This window comes from Hakea prostrata, chromosome 5, assembly GCF_041222555.1.
Source record: "Hakea prostrata isolate BN-2017 chromosome 5, UWA_Hpros_2, whole genome shotgun sequence".
Taxonomy (NCBI): Eukaryota; Viridiplantae; Streptophyta; class Magnoliopsida; order Proteales; family Proteaceae; genus Hakea; species Hakea prostrata.
In genome coordinates, this window is record NC_142604.1 from 1,440,377 (window position 1) to 1,462,947 (window position 22,571).

Below are 22,571 nucleotides of genomic sequence, written 5' to 3' on the forward strand. Positions count from 1 at the left end.
TGCATCATGAAACTGTATTCTGGATCTTTGACATCAGTCCTTGTGTACTATGAACCTGAAAATAAGTTCAAGTTTATTGTGGGGAACGTTGATTACAAGTATCCTTTTCCTGGTATGTAGGTGAACCAAAAGCGATTCCATGGACACATGCATCGCCTCTCAAGGCTGCTGCTGATGGGTGGTGCCACCTGGATATTCGAAAGGGTGATGTTGTTGCTTGGCCTACTAATCTTGGCTGGATGATGGGTCCTTGGCTTGTTTATGCTTCATTGTTGAATGGGGCTTCCATGGCTTTATATCATGGCTCTCCACTTGGTGCTGGTTTCGCTAAATTTGTACAGGTAGCAATTTCTTTGTTTCTGTTTTACTTTTACCTTCTATGAGAAGAGGATTATGGTGATGAATAAAAGGCCAAGTGTTATCATTAGTTTTCAATGGGCAGGAATCTGATGTACTTGTGGATGTGGGGTAATTAAAATTCAGTTAGCAACCCCTTGATTGTGAATTGGATACACAAAACAAATTATAAAAGGGAATTGCTTATGAATTCTGGGAGCTTAACTTTTATTCCTTTTAATTTACAGGAGTAGACCGTGTGCCCTTTCTTCTTTCACGCTGGTTGACACCTTAGGACCTCGGGAGGTGTCATTGATTCTTGTTCTTCTCTTTTACACTCCTGCTTGCTGTAAAATCTCTCGTATGTGAGGGGATAACATGATGTTATCCTTATCACCTTTGTCTCCTTTTTTGTGCATATTACTTCCACGATGGCATCTTTGTTACCTTCCTCGCATCTCATGTCATGATGATTTCATTAGGAACACTGATTTTAACAGCTATGCAGCATCTGCAACTTCCATCTGGTGATTTGGGTTGTGCTTCATTTCTTTGTTTTCTTCTCTGGTGGTTTTTCTCTCTTGTCGCAATGCCTTAGCAACTTACTGCCCCTCCTGCATCTATTTCACCCCTGAAGGTCTATGATGAGTTCTCATAAACCTAAAGACGATTTTAAGAGCAAAAACAACTGCAAGACAGAACCACTGTGTTCCTAGCTTGTTAACGATTGGGCCGGACATAGAAGATGCAATAAAAATCACAAACCAGCCATGAGATGGGGCTTAAAATATGATTAAATTCTGTCCTAACACTGCTGATCTTATGTTAAAATATTTTCATAAACTAGTGTTCAGATTTTGAGTAATGTCAGTGAACAGAAAAAAGAAACTAAGATAAAGAATAAATTCCAAGCTAGGTTGTGTGAGACTTGGTAAAACTATCGGCATTTGAGGAGTTTCGAGCATTCAGAGTTGAAACTCACTGGGACAGATGAGACTGATTGAAATTTCAACCAAGTATTGTCAATCTGAGGCTTTATGTCAAGTGGATGGTAACATTTTCCCCCAATATGAGATTTTGGATTTCGGACTTTTGCTCAATGCTGAAATTTTAAACCCTGATTTACCTGTGATTTTGACTCAGTAACATTAAAAAAAGGAGAGATCTCATGCGACCTCAACCCATGTATGGAAATACCATTCTATAGAGCCTGGCCTTCAGATCTGTCTGTATTATTGTGAACTTCACTATTTGGATTGACATTAACAAGCTGATGGTTCACTAGCCAATCAGATCACCCCTTTTGCCACAAGGTCAACCAGCTGTGGGCTGGTCCAGGCTTCTGGGGATAGGACTTGCTGGATCTTTCAAACCCATGTTTTGGAAATATTTATTATCATTCTTCAACGGTAGCTTCTGTCCGTTGAGGACCAGATAACTAACTGTGACAAGGAATATTATAGTGGAGTCTGGAAAGAGGTTGGCTGCCGTACTTCTAGAAGACTATAAAAGATTATATTTTCATGCAAGATTGGTTTTTATTTTCTAGTTGCATAAATATAGAACAGCGTCAAGTTAGTTTCTGATTTGTTGTAACTTCAGAGGTGAGATTGCTTCTTTCTATATTTGTAAGGATTTTAAGCCACCCCCAAGACTGATGAAGTTGATTTGTTCGCTTTAATGCAAAGTTTTTATCGTCCTATTGTGAGGATGAAGGGCTTAGAGGGCTGAATCTCCTTGTCATATCCTTCTATCTTCTTCTACTGCCCTACTTGATGTCCCCTTGTGCTGTCATTTCCTGTGGCTGCTTTAAGTGCTGGAGATCATATTCAAGGTCAGACTTGAGCCATCAATTGAATATAAGAGCTGCTCCAGTTCTGCGCATGTTTTGCAGATTTGGACTTGAATGACTTCTCACAAACCACTGGAATCAGCTGAGATTTGGAGGACTCAATCAACCAGAAGCATGCTTGATCCAAACTTGGAGTCCAGACGCTCTCTGGTTTGCAAGATCTCTTCAACCTTAGAATTTTGGATCATCAAAAAATTGATGAGTCATTCCCAGATCCACTTGCTCAAATTTGAGCCAACCTATTCGATGGTTTGCTTCCTACACTCTGCTCCTACTTTCTAAGTTGGTGACCTGCTGCTATTTGTGTTTCTGGCCATTCAAGTCAGACCCAACTTTGGGACTTTGTTGGGCATCTGGAGGCCTGTACTCAACCTTATTTGGGGCCCTTTACTTGGCTGGAGTTTTGAGTTTCAGTTTATACCCTATGTCTGAAATGTCTGATTTTGGGTCTGGTTTATACCCTTCTACCAGGGTTAAAGTGCTAGTTGACTAGCTAGAGTTATTATGGGTTTAATTTTCATTTTCAAGGTCAGAAATTCTTATGGATACTTTGGGGTTGGTTAACTTGTTTGTCAAGCCTCACATTATGTGTTGTCATTTTTGCGAATGTTTGGTCTCATATTTGTTCTGAATATATCTTGATTTCTAGCATTTAGGACCCAAAATCTCTATCTTCAGAAACCGGTCCCCACATAAGAATCCAGCCATTGGACTCTCAAGTTTTTGAAGTTTTGTACATCTCATTGAAGGGTGTTTGCAAATCAACCACTCAACCTTTAAGTTTTTGTTCTTTTCCAATTATTTAAATTCCATATATACAGTGAATTTTTATTCAAGAAAATGTTCTAAGAAACATTGTGATGATCTAGATATTCATTTCTTAGTCAGTTATGTCTTGTATTCTACCGAGAAGTTTTATTTGACCCCATTAGTATCCATTTAATACTTAATTTTTTTGGATCCCTTTGGCTGTATCTAGGATGCAAAAGTAACTATGCTTGGAGTGGTCCCAAGTATTGTTAGAACATGGAAAAATACAAATTGCACAGCTGGCTTTGACTGGTCTACTATTCGGTAAGTACATGGGAAAAGCATGGTTTCTAATGTAATTTGATATCTCAGTGCTTGATCAACAAAATTGCATGAAAATTATGTATTTGGATTCTTAAAGGGATTGATTATTATGCTCATGTTTGAAATCTCATAGATGCTTTAGCTCAACCGGGGAGGCATCCAACATAGATGAGTACCTATGGCTGATGGGAAGAGCATTTTACAAACCTGTCATTGAGTACTGTGGTGGAACTGAGATTGGTGGTGGATTTGTTTCCGGTTCATTGTTGCAACCTCAGTCTTTGGCTGCATTCAGTACACCAGCCATGGGTTGCACCCTTTTCATCCTTGGCAATAATGGAAATCCCATTGTAAGTTTCATGGACATGCTTATTAAGTTGTCTAAATTGTGAAGCTGGGTTATTTTACTTCCAATTCTGAACTGCGAATTTGTCTGAAAATACATTTAGTATACTGACAGGACACCCAAATATTGAGGGGAACATGTCGCAGGTGTAGAATATAAGGGGCTGTAGGTGATCAATTCCAGTAATGTGAAGTAGTTTGTTCGGATTGCTTTGTGGGTGCTATATAAAGGGGAAGAGCATGACTGTCGCCCACCGGGGGGGGGGGGGTTGAATTAGTATTTGTGAGGGCAAGCTTACTTGAGGGGAGGGGAAGGCCCTCGGTTGGGGCATATGCTGAGTGGTGTTTTCAGATCTGGGAGAGTCCTGTAATGGAGTTTTGTTGCTGAGTTCATAGTATTGGCTATTTACATTTACTTTTCAGATCTTGTTTATGCCATTTGAATGTTGTTTTGTGTCTGTTTGAGCAAATCCATTTAGGGCTTGATTCAAGGGTCCTTGCATACACATATCGTTTTAAGACCATAATCTCAAATCCTCTTATTTTTCTAATTTGAGAAAATTGGAGAAGATATTCTACAATTAATCTTTCCCATGCTTTATAATATGTGGATCCTGGTACAAATAGAGATGACATTTTCCCATTGAGTGCTTCCAGCTCTCTCTTAGTTATGGGAATGTCAGTCCTTAAACCATTATCCAGAGGTGTCATTGGTGGAAATTGTGCCCTATTTAGGCAAGAAGATTCAAATAAAATGATTTAATGCACATCACCAGGTTGCATATCTTTTTCCTGGTCCTGGAATGTGAAGGGTCTTTGAGTTCACCATGTGCACAATGATGTGTCAATATTGACCATTGGATGACTATGCATAAGCTGGATTGTCCCAGTATCAAATTTGAGAGTCAAAATCAATCCTATACTTTCTCCCACCCCCATTTGCATGCACTCTGTAGTCTTGGATCTCTATATTTTTTTTTCCACTTGACCAATTCCAACTGCTGAAACTTGACATGTGATAGCAAGGGGACCTTGAGGCCTAACGCTCCAAAACATTTGCACTATATCCTCAACATGCATCTGATGGATATTTTGGGCCAACAAGGAAATATACCCTGTGGTTCAAATGTGCAGTTTCCCTGGAAGTGGCCATTAAGTCATGTGTGCAATGCTTCAGCCACACTGGCAGTTTCATAAACTGTATGCTTTTCATGCAGAAAAATCCCTCGGTAGTTACAGCAAGGGTACTACTAAATTGTTAGATGATTGCAAGGGAGTAAAAATATTTTCAATTTTTTGGGATTCTATTTAATGGATTTAGACTTTCTTGCAAAATTTTCATTTTCTGGTACATCCTTATATTTTGTCTTAATCAACACAGAATAGTAGGACTTGCTACAGCTTTACAAGAATTGAATTATTAGGTTTTGGCAGAATATCTTTGTTTGACATAGTTTAACCTGGATTATATTGTGACATAAATTAATGAATTATATAAGTTGAATTAACTTCCTCTTAATTGTAGCCACCAGACGAACCGGGAATCGGTGAACTAGCCCTTTGGCCTGTCATGCTTGGATCGTCACATGTGCTACTTAATGCAGATCATTATGATGTTTACTTCAGAGGAATGCCTATCTGGAATGGAAAGGTAAAACATTTTTTCATCATCATCTCCACACTAAATGACGTTTCATTGGTACTTGAAGTTGCCCTAATGATTTCCTGAAGTAGGTTCTCCGGAGGCATGGGGATGAGTTTGAGCGCACATCTGGGGGTTATTATCGGGCCCATGGTCGTGCAGATGATACAATGAATCTTGGTGGCATCAAGGTGTGCATCTAAAATTTACTTTTACTTTCTGTTAGAATAGTAGTTGAAATTTGATGTAATCTTTTACTATTGGTTTGTGCAGGTAAGTTCCATTGAGATAGAGCGTATATGTAACAGTGTTGATGATTCTGTGCTTGAGACAGCAGCAATTGGGGTGCCACCTTTAGGAGGTGGGCCTGAGCAGTTGGTCATTGCTGTTGTTTTCAAGGATCCAAATAATGCAACACCAAGTCTAGATCAACTGAAAGTGTCATTCAATTCATTGCTGCAGAAAAGACTGAATCCTTTGTTCAAGGTAAAGAGTTTTGATCTTTGACAAGGTTGCATAAAACTGAAGTTTTTGAAACTTCAATGTACATGTATGTAATGATCTAAAGGTTCTGATACACTTAGGTTTCGAGTATTGAGCCTGTTCCATCTCTCCCAAGGACAGCCTCAAATAAAGTCATGAGAAGAGTTTTGCGTAAGCAATTTTCCCAGCTCAAAGATGGTGCTAAGCTATGAACTATAAGTGTTCCTACAGTTCTTGAAGATGCCCCTGAACTCAAATATGTTGTCAATTGCCATCTATCGTCAAATAAGTCCGTAAGTCAACTTCTCCAAAAATCAGCACAGCTCAATCTTTGGGTAATAAAAGAGGAGAGTTTTTGTGTATGATGTTCTGCATTTTATCTCACAGAACCTCTCTTATTGTTACCTTGTAGGCCTACAGTTTATTTCCAGAAAATGCTTTGGGTGCTGATGAAAATACTAAATTTTTGTGAAGTGATACCATTAAATTCCCTCAGTCTCCAATTGAGATGGAGGAATCCAGTAGGTTTAGTTTGGTTGGAAGGGGAACTATGAGAGGGAAAAGGAAATCTCCACACTTGAAATAATAACTTTTGTAATCATTTATATATATATTCCTTTATGTAATATGTAATATGTAATTACATGATTAACTTCAAATTTGGACCCAAAAAAAAAAATTAACTTCAAATCATTTCATAATTGTTCATTAAATTTTCTTTGTTTTGCATCCATTTCTCTTTGATTTTAACAAGTAAATAAATATAACATATAAAACATATCATTAAGCATTCACTTGGGATTATAATTAGCAAAGGTTTTTAAAAATTAAATAAATAAATAAAAACAAACAAACAAACGTACCACTTCTCTTCCTCTTACTTCCCCCTTGCAATCAAACGCTTCTGTAGGGATTTGACGTATCTGAGATGATAACTCTAAAAAAAACATAGGAATACATGGATGCGTATATATGAATACATACGCAAGATTGGGCACATTCTAAATGAGATTACGCTCCTTTGGATAAATTGCAGAAATGAATAATTGAATATTACCCCAAAAAAATGCAGGAATGAAGTGTGACGTGAGACATCTGAAGCACTTTTGAAGTTGTACAAAACTTAGTTCTACAATTTACTAAGAAATTGTCATTTGAAGAAGATTTGAGATTGAGTAAAAGAAAATGTAATTAAAATATGGGTTTAATTATCTGCATTAATTGGTAGCATCTAAATTCATAAAAATAAAAATAAAAAAAAGCCGCACTGTAGCCTTTTCATCATCTTATCATCTTCAACATTTCAAGTAGGAAATCATTCCAAGTGTCAATAGGACCAGGCAAGCACCAATGCACACAGTCATTGTATAAGGTCACATTCTCTTGAGGCTTGTGCCCATAAAGGCTAGGGTGCCCATCAGGTCTTAACAAAGAGGCTTCAGTGGTATCAAGCAAACCATATCTCAGCCCTTTCTTCTTTCCTTCCATCTCTGCAATTCTAAACTCCTCCAACTGAATCTTATACAACTCCACAGCCCTTCCCTCTAATTGGGTTTCATTTCTTTTGAAGGGTTTTGTCCTCAAACAATTCCCTCCCAGATTCCACTCACCATTTTCAAAATGTGAAGGAGCAAATGTTCTGAGAAATGTCAAGCCCTTATAGTTACTTAAGCTGTTAATAGCTTTGAAGGCTGTATTGAAAGCCTTTCTGTAACCATAGAACATGTTGAGCTCTTTTATATTCTGCTTGAAGCAGTAATGGCAACCAATGAGCTCACCCTTCTCGTAGAACATTATCGGACGGTAAAACCAGTGGCCGGCGGATATGATTACATAATCAAATTCTTCAATCTGGCTTGTCCATTTTTCGTCGAATTCGTCGAGGTAAAGATTGAATAAGTTAGGGTTGTTGGGGTCTGCTTCCTTTATCTTAACAAGGTATGGAGTCCAAAATGTGGAGAGGGTGAAGTTGTAGGTGGTGTAGTTCCAGCGTTTGAAATCTTCGTCTCTGGTATATGATACATCCACAGGGTACATTACCTGCAAATTCTATCAATTGAATCAAACAATAAAAAAGTTGGGAAACTTGAGTTTTAATATAAAGTAGAAATTGAACATTCAAACTGCAAAATCCTGCTAGTTCGAGCACCACCTCCTGATTCACACACTTACGTTACATGCATGCGTAGGCGTGCAACCAGGGCAATTTTTTTTTTTTGGTACAAATGGACTTTATTAAGCCGGGGGATGGGGATATTAATATGTCTTAGCATGAGTCGAACCCACAACCTTTTCATTAAGAGGTATTGGTTTCACCACTAGAATAGCTCTGCGTTGGCCAGGGCAAGTTTTAAAAAATACTAATCCAACCTCAAGTCCCCTTAGCTCAACTTAACGTAACCACATCACAGCTTGATCGAGGTGGGATGGGATATCGCAGCGCACATCTTAGCTTTACTAGGTTTTTTTTTTGGCCAACCTTAGCTTTACTAGGTCACACAGCCATAATTGATGAGTTCGGTTTGATAGATTACCCTCATGTCCCTTGATCATACATTTTGAGGGAGATCCATCTTGTCAGTATACATTGAGAAATGACTCTTCGTCAATATGTGGTAGAAAGATGTAGACATAGATGTGAGGATAGTGTTATCCTCTACACTTGAGGATAAAGGATCTCAACTTCTAATCATATCCAAAACATTATATACCCTTCGTTTCCCCTCCCCCACCCTTTGGAAGATGAAAAAGAAAGCATTAAGGTATTATTCTTGATATTTAGGGAAATTTTAGTGCCAACCCCAGATTTTCTCCCTAACATTAGTGCAAGCTTTTGAGTTAATTCAATTTTTTTATATAAGATCCTTATTACTAACACCATTAGTCTCAATTAGCTTTTACCTACCAATATTGGTAACCAAAAAAAAAAAAGCTTTTACCTACCAATATTAACACAACATCCTAAGTTTAAAAATATTTTCCACGATGCATATCTCCAAAACTTTGTGAGGATTTATGATTAAGAGAGGAGGAAATTACGGACAGTAGAGGGAGGCGAAAAAATGAGTTGAGCATGGGTTTTTAGCTCAAGGTTATTCTTGTATTTCTGAAATATTTAACTTGCTTACATCAACACTTATTGTAATTTTTTATACATTTTCACCCTATAGGGGAACTAATTGATAAATTGGATATTTAGGGAGTAATGAGGGGGAGTGCAGAAAATTTCTTGTGGTACTTACGATAGCAAGTATTATAGTGTCAGGTAATTTTCACACACATAAACAACCATGCATCTAATTGAGACTTCCGAACAGAATTCACCATGTTCGACCCACTTATAGATTCTACATAAATATGTCACAAGCATTTATGCACGTAAATAGGATCTACCCCTCTGCCCTACAAGAATGAGTCTACTTGTAGGGATAGAACATTGTGTTCAATCATACCTCTCCACTATTCATTTAGGAGGTGACTTACCTGTAAGCATTGATAGGATAGATAAACGATAGGTCCCTCTTTTAAATATGTGGTAGAGTATGAAAGAAATACAGTACTCTATCTCACAAGTAGAAGAACCCAACTCTCCATGAAGATGCATTCATGTGGCTAGATACATTATGTTATTGAATGATTAATTATCTGATATCAAATTGTTTAATGTGCGGCATAGATGCTTGTGAGGTATCTATCATCCTCTCATATCAAAATCTGGACATGCCATAACAAACGTGCCACCCTCTACTATAAATCCATGATCTTTTATATATTATAAATATATATATATATATATATATATATATATATATATCTTTCTTTTATTTTTATTTTTATTTTTATTTTATATTATATAACAAAACGCAACCCTATGTTGCCAGTAGGTAGCATGCTAGTCTAAACTAATAACATCATGCCTGATCATGGTACCCTAAACTTTTTTTTTTGGTGGGTGGGGGTAATACCCTAAACCTTATAATTGTCTCATGTATATAAACTACAAAAGTATGAAGGGTTGAATAACATAAAAAATTGGTTTACCAAAAAAACAAAAGAATAACATAAAAAATTATTACTAAAAAATAAATTAAAGGATCATTAATTATACTGACATTACCCACCCCATGCACTAACCTTTTCCCTCCCATGTGAAGCCTTCTGTCAATAGGGATTGCATTCTACGAAGAAGAAAAAGTCAACTGAGACTCCCTTGACCTTGATTTAGTAAAACTTCATCATTTTAATTTTCTAAGCTTAATCTATTATCTATGGAGACGAATCAAATTCCATGAACTCACAAAAGAAAAGGAGGAAGGGGGGGGGGGGGGGGGGAGAGAGAGAGAGAGAGAGAGAGAGGAGAGGAAGGGGCCGCAGCAGAAGAAGAAGAAAGGAAGGAGAAGAAGGGTGAAGGGTGTACCTGAGATAAGAGGCAGATCAAGGACTGAGCTTGGTTTCTGGCCACAGAGTCTCCAACAAAGGCCATGGACTTCCCTCTAACGGTCTCGAAGAACTGAGTTGGGTTGAAGATGGGCAGCTCACACTCATCTGGTTTCCACCTCCACTTCAGGAAACCCAAATCTGGTCTTCCATATTTCATGCAATTCTGGTGCTCATGGATCGCCATACAACTCATATTCGTGTAATATGGTGCTTCAGGATTTGGAATCCATTCCCCACTAAAAATATCACATTGTCTACCTGATTCTGATGATGATGTTAATGATGATACACCCTTTGAATCTCCATCACCAGAAGAAGAATAAAAAGAAGAAGGAGAAGAAGGAGAACAAGAAGGAGAAGGAGAAGGAGGAGGCATTGCAGCTGATGATAACTTCTGTGAAGAACTACTGTTCCATGGAAATGAAACATAGCTTGATGGTGATAGGTAATACAGAGGGGTAAGGGTTAGGATGATAACCAAGGCTATGGTAAAGTGACCTATCTTTCCCGAGGGAAGCTCAATAACATGACACTTCATTGCTGAAGTATCTGTCTGGGGTGGACCTTGCAGAAGAGAAGGCCAGAAAGAAGCATTTAACGGAGCAGAAGATAAAGTTAGTAGTCGCAGTGTATGAGGTTTGTGTTAGAACTTGACATCAATCTGGCGTTCTTGGTGAAACCAGATATGGGATTCTTGTTCTACCATCTCAGTCTCATCCATGGTACAGATGGAAAATGTTCCTGGGTGGGGATGCCAAGACAGTAGCATGTACAGAAATGGGTTGTGGTGTTTGGTGCCGTATATATGATTGGATTTAAAGCTTCACATTAATTAATCAAGAACAGTGATGATGAGTTGGCTTCGTGGTAGATGTAGAATACTGTGTCCCTGTTCAATAGAAAAATGTCTGGATCTACTATATAGATTATTCAAGAAATTATAAAATAAAGGGTAAATTATATATAGATTCTCTGGTTTGCAATCAATTTAATTTACTATTAAAAAAAAAATCAAAATATCCTTTATGGTTAAATATTGAGATTAAATGATAATGTTATCACTAGATAAATCAATTTTATTCTTCTTTATCCAAGTGCTTTTTACAATCCCAAATTTACCCTTCTCCATTATTAGATTCTAGAGTTTTTTTCATGGTGTGACTGCCCCTAATATGCAAAAAATTCCACAGCATGCCCCAAGGCATAACCCAATATTCCAAGTTATCCCTCTTGACAGTCAAGCCTTTTGACTGTCAAGTGAGGGTTGGAAAAGATGAACATACTCTCCTGTGTGCGTAAAGGCAAAAATAACCCTCTATAAAATTGAGTTAATTTTACTTCCATTTACCTCTGACTTCACGAAGAAGCTTCATCACGAGGTAAATGGTCCATCACCTCTTCCTTTGACAACGACTCCCACGACTTTGACAACTCCAACAAACCACTGTCCCTCCCAACTACTACCCACTCTAACCCTAAGGCCAACGCAACTCATGCCATTTCCTTTGAACCTAACCGTTGCAACGGAGTCCACAACCTCTGCAATCCTTAGTCCGCAACTTGTCCAATCAGCACTCACCGTTGCCAACAAGGCCTTCCGTCAAAGAATAAGGTATGGTAAGGATTATTTGGCACACCCAATCACACACACACACCCCATTGTTGTCTGCATAGGTTCCATTTTGGTTCTTCAAATCTTGTAGTTCATGGTGCACACAGGTGGTGCTCGACGATCTACCTCTGTGAGCACCTCGTATACTATTGACCACACCCTTAGGGCCCCCAAGCAAGGCGCACCCCTTGACCCCCGCTGCCCCTAGGTGCCCAACCCTCATCACCAGCCCCCAACACAGCACATGCGCCTCCACACAATCCCTCAATCCCCCCCCTAATGCCCCCAGTCTAGCACCTACCCCCCATCCCCATCGAGGTGATTAATCTTTCCTTTGTGAATGGCATGGTAGATATTTATCCTATTATTTTTGAATTCTAACTATTAATTTGAACACTAGAATTGTGGGTTATACTTGGCTAGTTTGTTTTGACATTTCAAGGAATTATTGTGCTATTTGTTGGTGTCTCCCCGTTTTGTTGTTTTCTCACTCTTCCTGCCTGGGTCCTCTCTTGTCGGGTTCCCGTTCTTCCCTTGCTGGTCTTTTGTTTTGTCTTGTTTCTTCTGGTTCTTTCCTTGTTTGCTTTGTTTTTGGTTCTGTTGTGGGGGTGTTTGCTATTTCATATTTTCCTTTGGGCTGTTTGTCTTCTCTTTTTGTTGTGGTTATTTTGCCTGGTTGTGGGTTTTGTGCTATTTTCTTGTTTTGTTGTGGTGTTTTTGTTTGCCTGGTTTGTGTCTTGCTCTTGTGTTCGTGGTGTGGTGGTTTGTTGGTTGTTTGTTCCGTTCTTCCCTTGTGTCCTGTTTTTCGTTGATTGTGTTGCTGTCCCTTGTGGGTTCGTTGGTCGTGCCTTCGTGGGGGTGTTCTCGGGTCTTGTGTGGTTGGGTGCCCTTGTGGCTGTTTGCCGGGGGGGTTGTTTCTTGGCGGCCCCTCTCCCCCTCCGGGGGGGGCGGGGGGGGCGGCCCCGGGGGCTGGGGGCCGGGGGCCGCCCCCGGCTGGGGGGGGTGTTGTTCTCTTCTCTGGCTCCCCCCCCCTCGCTTTTTTTTTTTTTTTTCTTTTTTTTTTTTTTTTTCCTTCTGTGTCTCTCCCTGTCTGCTCTTTTTTGGTGGGTGGCCCTTTGTCTCTGTTCCGTTGGGGTTGTCTTTGGTTTCCGTCTTTTTTGTCTTTTTTGCTTCCCCCCCTCCCTTCCCTCCCGCCTTCTGTCGGGTTGCTTCTCGGGGTCTGCTCTTGCCTTGTTTGTCTTCTCTTTTTTTTGCTTCTTTCTGGGCGTCTTCCGCTCCGGGGGGGGGGGGGGGGGGGGGGGCCGCGCGGGGGGGGGGGTGCCTGGGGTCGGCTGGCTTGTTTCTGGCCCGGTCTCCCGGCCTGGCTTCCCCCGGTCTCGGCTGGTTGGGTTGGTGGGCAGCTCCACTCTCTGGTTTCCACCTCCACTTCAGGCCCAAATCTGGTCTTCCTTTTCATGCATTCTGGTGCTCTGGTCGCCATACAACTCATATTTCGTGTAATATGGTGCTTCAGGTTTGGAATCCATTCCCCACCAATTCACATTGTCTACCTGATTCTGATGTGATGTTATGATGTACACCCTTTGAATCTCCATCACCAGAAGAAGAATAAAAGAAGAAGGAGAGAGGAGAACAAGGAGGAGAAGGAGAAGGAGGAGGCATTGCAGCTGATGATAACTTCTGTGAAGAACTACTGTTCCATGGAAATGAAACATAGCTTGATGGTGATAGGTAATACAGAGGGGTAGGGGTTAGGATGATAACCAAGGCTATGGTAAGTGACCTATCTTTCCCGAGGGAGCTCAATAACATGACACTTCATTGCTGAAGTATCTGTCTGGGGTGGACCTTGCAGAAGAGAAGGCCAGAAAGAAGCATTTAACGGAGCAGAAGATAAGTTAGTAGTCGCAGTGTATGAGGTTTGTGTTAGAACTTGACATCAATCTGGCGTTCTTGGTGAAACCAGATATGGATTCTTGTTCTACCATCTCAGTCTCATCCATGGTACAGATGGAAAATGTTCCTGGGTGGGGATGCCAAGACAGTAGCATGTACAGAAATGGGTTGTGGTGTTTGGTGCCGTATATATGATTGGATTTAAAGCTTCACATTAATTAATCAAGAACAGTGATGATGAGTTGGCTTCTGTGGTAGATGTAGAATACTGTGTCCCTGTTCAATAGAAAATGTCTGGATCTACTATATAGATTATTCAAGAAATTATAAAATAAAGGGTAAATTATATATAGATTCTCTGGTTTGCAATCAATTTAATTTACTATTAAAAAAAAAATCAAAATATCCTTTATGGTTAAATATTGAGATTAAATGATAATGTTATCACTAGATAAATCAATTTTATTCTTCTTTATCCAAGTGCTTTTTACAATCCCAAATTTACCCTTCTCCATTATTAGATTCTAGAGTTTTTTTCATGGTGTGACTGCCCCTAATATGCAAAAAATTCCACAGCATGCCCCAAGGCATAACCCAATATTCCAAGTTATCCCTCTTGACAGTCAAGCCTTTTGACTGTCAAGTGAGGGTTGGAAAAGATGAACATACTCTCCTGTGTGCGTAAAGGCAAAAATAACCCTCTATAAAATTGAGTTAATTTTACTTCCATTTACCTCTGACTTCACGAAGAAGCTTCATCACGAGGTAAATGGTCCATCACCTCTTCCTTTGACAACGACTCCCACGACTTTGACAACTCCAACAAACCACTGTCCCTCCCAACTACTACCCACTCTAACCCTAAGGCCAACGCAACTCATGCCATTTCCTTTGAACCTAACCGTTGCAACGGAGTCCACAACCTCTGCAATCCTTAGTCTGCAACTTGTCCAATCAGCACTCACCGTTGCCAACAAGGCCTTCCGTCAAAGAAATAAGGTATGGTAAGGATTATTTGGCACACCCAATCACACACACACACCCCATTGTTGTCTGCATAGGTTCCATTTTGGTTCTTCAAATCTTGTAGTTCATGGTGCACACAGGGTGCTCGACGATCTACCTCTGTGAGCACCTCGTATACTATTGACCACACCCTTAGGGCCCCCAAGCAAGGCGCACCCCTTGACCCCGCGCTTGCCCCTAGGTGCCCAACCCTCATCACCAGCCCCCAACACAGGCACATGCGCCTCCACACAATCCCTCAATCCCCCCCCCCCTAATGCCCCCCAGTCTAGCACCTACCCCCAGCATCCCCATCGAAGGTGAATTAATCTTTCCTTTGTGAATGGCATAGGTAGATATTTATCCTATTATTTTTGAATTCTAACTATTAATTTGAACACTAGAATTGTGGGTTATACTTAGGCTAGTTTGAAATTTTGACATTTCAAAGGAATTATTGTAGCTATTAATAGTTGAGTAGTCTCCCACAAGATTTTGTTGAATTTTCTAAACACTCATTCCATAGTACCAATAAAAAGAGGATCCTCTTCTAATTTGTACAATGGGATTCACCAAGTTTCAATTAACCAAACTTAAGCTAGGATCTTTTGTTTATAGTCTTGTTTTCTATCTAGGATTCTTTCCTATGTTATAGCTATTGTTTTTGGTTACAAATAGAAATTGTGGGAGGATGCTCTTTGCTAATTTCAATATTTTCCTTTGTGGCTAGTTTGTCATTCTAACTTTTTAGAATTGTAGGTTATTTTGAACACTAGGATTGTGGGTTATTGTGACTATTTATCTTGTTTTGAATTGTGGATGTTTTTGTTTGCAACTATGAAAGTATTGTAGTCTAATGCATACATTGTGTTCGTGAGTGTAGGGAAATGGATATTAAAGTTGCAGTATAGTTTGAATTCAACAAGAAATTCTTTACCAAACTTGTAGATCCTGATAAATATTTCTACGTTGATATGATGTATGACATGTACAACAACATATTGTGGGATATTCCAGTTGGTCACAATGTGACCTTCAAAGTGAGAGGGCTGCTTCAATCAGGGATAACTATTGATGTGGTTGGAGATGCCACATTGTGTGACATGTTTAGCAATCAGGAAGGAGGTGTATATATGTTTCAAATTAGTGACAGAAGATACAACCCTTCAACAACCTCCTCCTACAGTATAAACAACTTCCCAAATGATATAATTGGTCGGAGAAGAAGACCGTTGAAATCAGCCGACATTGGATGGGTGCTAGACAATGCAGGTGAAGAGGGACAGCACAACATAGAAGGGACCAGCAGGACACCATCAATGGCCCCCTTAAACTCAAGTCCCTATACTAACCCTATAGATATGGAGGAGGTGGAGGAGGATTTGTCGACCCACCAAGCCCCACCAGTTTCAAGTCCCCCATGTAGTCAATATGAGTTCAAGGTGGATGACATGTTTTAAGATGTCTACACTTTCAGGGCAGCTCTAGCAAAATATTTTGATCAAGAAGGTTTTTAAAGACGTCTGATCAAGAATGAGAAGGGTAAATGCTTGTTGTTTGCAAGGCCCGCAGATGCAATTGGAGACTATATGTTTCGAGGACCAATGATAGAGACCAGGCTATTGCTGTAAAAACATACCACCCCCTGAATCTATGTCAGAAGAAAGGACAACAAACGGTAGTGCCCAGAATGCCTTTAGTTGTTTGCATTATATCATGTATATGTTTTAACTTTTTGGCTCAATTTATGTATATCTGAATATAGGGAAATCAAGTTGGTGCAGAGCGAGGGTGATTAGGGCTACTTTGGAAGAATTACTGATTTGGAAACTCAGAACTACGAAGGTACGAGAGAAGAAGAGGGCTCCATTCAAGGGTACTGCTACATCAAGTCAGTCATGTAGACACTTGAAAGTTATGTCCAACAAGAAGGTTTTCAAAGGATTATGGTTCACAATGAAAGACGTAGAGTGGTTGCCATTTGCAAGGCAAATGGTTGTCCTTGGAAGATCTATGCAGCAAAGATTGACAGAAACAACAAGTCTGAGCATAGAATGCCAGTGAGGACCTATAATAGGAAGCATACATGTGTGAGGCAAGGAGATGATGATTCTGTAAGTACAATGCAGAGCAACCTAAGTCTATTTGTAGGTGGTTTTCAATGCTTTGAATTACTTGTGTATAATTTCTTAACGGTCAACTTGTGGGCGGTTTGGAATACTTTCAACTTACATTCTATCTATCATGATACTGTAGAGTGGCACACAGGGGAGCAGCAGTAGAAGGATGGACTCCTCACCTTCTATTCAACAAAGAACATATGAGAAGAGGAGGGCACAAAATCGTAGAAGGGAGTCTATGAGTCAGCAAGGAAATGGACAGAAGAGCATGATAGGTGGAAGCAAAGGGAGAGCAAAGTGGAAGAAGCAAATGATGTAGTGGCAAGGCCATACTTGGAAAGGGGCTGATGTACTACTGATGTATTTTGGGGGTTAAATTTCTTCTTGGGGGTACTAATGTTTGATCTTTCAGGTTATTAACCCTCAGCAGTGATGTTCCATCGTGAAATATGATGCGATTATGTAACCTTTTGAACTTTATAGACTTCAATTGTAAGTGGTGTAGAAGATTTACATCAAGATTTTGTATTATGAAGACATTCCTATTCCCCCCCCCCCCCTTCTTTTTAGGCTACTTAGATGCAACTATGATGTTCCATACATCCAAGTTATTGAATTTTATACACTTCAACCTTAAGTGGTGTAGAAGATTTAGTTACTAAAGAATACAAGAAGTGAAAAGATTGCTAACAAGAATATCTAATTAGGGCCAACATCAGAGGAACATCTATCTAATTAAGGCCAAGATCAAAGGAAAATCGCAACCAACCCATAAATTTCTGTCAGGCAATATGTCGAACACCTAGTGAGGTGTGGTTTGTTTGATATTTTTCATACAATGGGTAAGGGTATTTTGGTAAATGGATGTTCATTTAAGTTCAAAATGGTAAAACCAGTAAGAACCAACATGTAAAGAAGGGTTTTTGGTCAATGAGGGTCACTTAAGTTGACAAAAAAGTGAATATTACATTTTGAAAGTAAAAGTGAGGAGCACATTTTAACTCTGTGTAAAATAGGGTAGGGTATTTATCTCGGGTTATGTCAAAGAGCACCCGTTGGATCAGGGGTGTATGCACAATCACTTATTATATTATATTGCTTTTATATACTTAACATCATAAATAGTTATTCATTTTTTGTTTTCCATGCTTTCTCTTATTTAGGGCAACAATCGGGCCACCCAAGGGAGCTAAAGTAGCCACCATTGGATTAGGGGTTTATGCACAGTCACTAATAATATTGCTTTTATATACTTAATAGTTATTCATATTAATCATTTTTTTTTCCTTCTTTCTTTTTTTTTTTTTTTTTTTTTTTTTTAGGTTTAGGGCAACAATTGGGCCACCCAAGGGAGCCAAGGTAGCCAACATGTTATAAGATCCCAACCGCTACCATCAAGTGCACAAGTAATTGTTCAAGAGAAAATAATTTGAAGGCAATCATCTGATGCATTAGCAAAGCATGCGAAGAGGAAGGCTACTTCAAATGATCAATTAGAATAGTCTTCACAATGTCGAACTGCATCATAGGTGCCATGACAACACTTGGATTAGTATCTAATTGCTTGAATATAGGGTAATGGCATGAATGCATATGAACAAATCTTTATATGTATCACAAATGAGTGAGTCATTCAGTCTCTACATATGCTTCAAGCAAATACTTGGTTATTTGCAATCTCATATTTTGTTCTTTCCTATCAATTTTTGGTCGATTTATTTATTAATTTATTTACTTTTGGCTTTTTTTGTAAGGGATACTCACAAATGCAAATGTACCCACATTGCAGTCTTAGTCCAAACCTTGGGAAATGGTTGTCTTACAGTTCATACAGAAGAATCAAAAGAACCAACACAACGTGTCTAATGATGAAGAAGAACCTGAAGAACCAACTAATTTGCTATAAAAGAACCAATGGAACCAAGGATTTTGTGTTTAATTTGCTCCAAATTATTTTGTATTTGGAAGAACCAAGGTTATTTTGCTATAAAAGAACCGGTGGAACAAGAAATTTGTGTTTAATTTGCTCCAAATTATTTTGTATTCTGAAGAACTAGAAGGACCAAGATTATTTTGTTGTAAAGGAACCAGCGAAATCAATGAATTTGTGTTTAATTTGCTCCAAATTATTTTGTATTCAAAAGAACCAGAAGAACCAAGGTTATTTTGCTGTAAAAGAACCAGTGGATCACAAGAATTTTTATTTCTTTTGCTGTAAATCTTGTGTGTATCAGATTATAATTGACAGAGGAGGATAGTGATCACTGCATGAATGAATGAGTAAATAATATTACATTTACATGTACAAGTGGATTTTGCTGGTAACAGTACATTACATTTACAGTCTTTAATTTTTTTTGAGTTAAATCCCTTAGTAGCCTTTTGATTAAGGGTTTTAAATCAAATTCAGATCTTGATTGAAGCTGTTCAGTTTCAGATCTTCTTGTATGTTGTTTATTCATAGTATGATATAACTAGGAATCAAAACTTTTTAAGATGTACAACTTAGTGTCTTCATTTGTCTTAATATATAATTCCAAGGCTCATGATGTACAATTTTTAAGAATGTAAAACTTCTAATACCATTGTTTATTGCCTCTAATGTACAACCTTCATTAAATTTTGAAGGATGTTTATAGTTTTAACCATATAAGAGTTTAATTTGGTCATTTACTATCAGTGTTTGTTTTTCCCAGGTGATCATCTTTTAACAGCCAAATAATCATCTTCTGTGAAACTGAAAATGACTTTGTATTATAAGAAAGGAAATCTCTTAGATCCTTACTCTCAACATGCTTATATTATTCACCTATGTCCAACTTTTTCAAATTTGTAGTAGGATTAGTGTTGAAAGTGGTGACCTTTGCTGCACAATGTGATGTGGAACTCATCATTAAAAGGTTTACTTATTACTCCCTCATTACTCATCAAAAGGTTTACTCATTACCAACAAACATCTATCTCATTCTATTATGATCATTTAAGTCATTGTTTACAATGAACCAACTACAATAATACATCCATTACAAATACTTCCTGTGATTTGAAAACCCAAGATCCACAAACCAAATCCCAACAACCTATTAGGACCATACATGGCCACATAGTGTCACAATAATAATCAAAACCAAACCTACACCTATAAACTCCATTAATGTTTGATCATTTTTCAATATGGCTTGGTCATTCTTGATTGAGGCTTGGTCATTCTTCATTAACAGTGCATCATTCTCCAGCTGCTTGATTTTTCTCTTTAATAGCTTATATTTTATCTTCTTCTTCTCCTCTAGTAGTGGGAGCCACAACAATCAGTGTGCTAGCTTGCCCAATGGGATAACACTACTTAAAAAACCCACAACCATGCAAAATGCTTTCACGTGCCTGATATAGCATATCGGGATGCTCAACTGACTCTGAAATTCTCACATTTGCTTTCCTCCCACATTTGCAATACGTGTTCTTAAACTTTAGTTCAATACCCATGCGATCATTGATGTTGGAAGTTGACATTTTATATAATGCATATAAGAAGTAAAAAATTAGTCAGGGATTGAGTGGTGGTGCGGCTGCTTGTTGCTGAATGTTGGGTGCTGATTGCTTGGTTGAGGGTGGGGTACACGTGCTGGCTGTTGAGGTAGAGGTGTTGGGTGCTAAGTGCTGACTAGGGTGCTCTGGGGCCTGGTGTTGAGGGTTGGGTAGTGGTGACCTCAAAAAGCAGAGGTTCTTCATGGATTAATAAGGCCACTTCCAGTTCACAATCATCTCTAGTAATGGCAAATGAAATAGTTTCTTGGAAATTAAACCGAAGATCATTGTTCTTGACTTGGCTCTTGTTCTCTTCATGGATTATTAAGGCAAGGGACTAACCATTATGCATCACTTGTCTCTTGAAGGTGTATAAGTCTCATTCTAAATTATTTTGAACAATACATGAATTGGCAGAATAAGATGGAGATGCATGAGTCATTGTGGGGTGTAGGTGCTGGACTGGGGGGTTTTGGGTAGCTAGGAGCACGCGGGGGGGGGGCGTTGAGGGAGTGTGTGTGGAGGTGCATATGCCTACGTTGGGGACTGGTGATGAGGGTTGGGCACCTAGGGGGGCGTCGGGTCAGGGGGTGCATTGTTATGGGGCCTTGCGTGGGGGCACTAAGGGTGTGGTCAATGGCATACAAGGTGCTCACAAAGGTAGGTGGAGGATTGCAGAGGTTGCGGACCGTCGCAGTGGTTAGGTTCAAAAGGAAATGCATGGCGTGAGCTGCGTTGGCCTCAGGGTTAGTGTGGGTAATAGTTGCCTAGGACAGTGGGGGTTCGCCAAAGTTGTCAGAGTCGTCGGAGGAGGATGAGGTGAAGGACCAGTTACCTCACGATGAAGCTTCTTCGTGAAGTTAGGGGTAAATGGAGGTAACTCAATATTGCAGAGGGGTATTTTTGTCTTTACACACACAGGAGAGTATATTCATGGTACACAATATCGCCGAAATTTGCCGAATTTCGGTGGTTTCAGTTCATGGGGAACCAAAATCGAGTTCGGCCGAACTCTGAACTGTAATTGCCATTTATTGCCGAACTGGCGATAGTTCAAAAAAATATTGCTACAATCAGCTCCTCCCTCACTGCACACATTATCCAATTCCGCCTGCAACTTCTCGTTCCCTACTTGATTATTAGCAATACACCACATTTGCCCAGCCAAGTTAGTCGATATAGAGTTGCCGCCACCGCGGGGGAAGCTTCGCCACTGCCCTTTGCAGGTGAGGGTGCGAGTGCGGGTGCGGTTGTGGGTGTGCTTGCTTGGGTCTTCCCTTTGCCGCTGATAGATCCCTATTGTGTCACCACCTATTTCGTCAATGGTATATTGTACACCTTCTGCTTGTTCGGGTAGAAAAACCTGTAATTCCTCTCTCAGGTAGCCCCTGGTTTCTGGTTCTCGTTGAACAAAGCAAATAGGTACACCTCAATCTCCGCCTTGGGCCTCAACGGAATTCCACCGCTAGTGAGAATCCTCTTCATGAGGTTGCCATTGTAGGCGGCTGCATTTTCCAAGCGCGCACCAATCTCATTGGAATCTCCCTTCGACGGCCATGTTGTCTCCGTCACCATCAATCCAAAAAAATCTTACTTCAAAGCCGACATTGCTGCTAACACCGCATCGATATTTCTGCGAGATTTCGCCATATCACCGGGTTCACTGGGTAACGAACCGGCGATACCCAATGAACTTTCGCACCATGGGTATATTTGTCTTTTCCAACCTCATTTGACGGTCAAAAGGCTTGACCGTTAAGAGGGGTAACTTGGAATATTGGATTATGCCTTGGGGGGAGGCATAGAATTTTTTGCATATAAGGGGCAGTCAAGAATTTAACCCCAACTTAAGGGGCGCCATGAAAAAAACTCTAGATTCTATCTTCTCTACCAACTCTTGTTCATCTTCTCTGGCAGCAACCGAAATCACCCCTTGTGGATTTCAAGTGGGTCCAACCTTGAGGAAGGCATCCAAAAGTCTGCAACTACCAACCTTGAGTTATGGGGAGGGCCCCATCAGTTCGATTCCTAATCTCTTAAAAGAACAAGAGGTTGATTCGGTCGGTGGAATTCAAGTGGAATGCAATCCACCCGTACAAGAGGTTTGCAAAATCGGTGGATTGCAAAACCAATTTTTATTCATGAGTGTGTAACTCAGGTGGTAATGGACGAGGTGGATTTGCACTAGCTGTGGAAGGTGGGAATGTCACCAGCATTGGAAGTGGCGACAACAAAGAAGGG

General features: G+C 39.7%; 2 protein-coding genes across 4 annotated transcripts in view; one reads left to right on the forward strand and one right to left on the reverse strand.

Moving 5' to 3' along the window:
• The window catches only part of AAE17 (acyl-activating enzyme 17), a 44,047-nt gene extending 37,275 nt beyond the window's left edge, over nucleotides 1-6,772 (forward strand). For 2 of the 3 annotated variants that reach the window (XM_089155023.1, XM_089155024.1), the window contains 7 exons: nucleotides 121-341; nucleotides 3,168-3,262; nucleotides 3,396-3,612; nucleotides 5,133-5,258; nucleotides 5,342-5,440; nucleotides 5,523-5,735; nucleotides 5,834-6,772. In XM_089155023.1, the coding sequence (XP_089011149.1) occupies nucleotides 121-341; nucleotides 3,168-3,262; nucleotides 3,396-3,612; nucleotides 5,133-5,258; nucleotides 5,342-5,440; nucleotides 5,523-5,735; nucleotides 5,834-5,944 (1,082 nt within the window). In that variant the 3' untranslated portion in view covers nucleotides 5,945-6,772. The remainder of the gene's footprint in view (nucleotides 1-120; nucleotides 342-3,167; nucleotides 3,263-3,395; nucleotides 3,613-5,132; nucleotides 5,259-5,341; nucleotides 5,441-5,522; nucleotides 5,736-5,833) is intronic. The other variant, XR_016173400.1, reaches the window with a different exon arrangement.
• A 19-nt stretch (nucleotides 6,773-6,791) lies between these two features.
• On the reverse strand, nucleotides 6,792-11,102 carry LOC149014296 (protein trichome birefringence-like 19). The gene is made up of 2 exons (XM_089155025.1): nucleotides 10,150-11,102; nucleotides 6,792-7,772 (listed from the first exon to the last, which is right to left on the reverse strand). The coding sequence occupies exons 1-2, from the start codon at nucleotides 10,708-10,710 to the stop codon at nucleotides 7,014-7,016; spliced, it is 1,320 nt and encodes a 439-aa protein (XP_089011151.1). The 5' UTR covers nucleotides 10,711-11,102; the 3' UTR covers nucleotides 6,792-7,013.
• Nucleotides 11,103-22,571: the final 11,469 nt, after the last annotated feature.

Excerpts from the sequence above, each read along its gene's own strand:
- LOC149014296 (XM_089155025.1), bottom strand. The coding sequence starts at position 10,710 with ATGAAGTGTCATGTTATTGAGCTTCCCTCGGGAAAGATAGGTCACTTT. Across the intron at positions 7,773-10,149 it reads TGATCTGCCTCTTATCTCAG|GTAATGTACCCTGTGGATGT; the intron begins GTACACCCTTCA and ends TAGAATTTGCAG.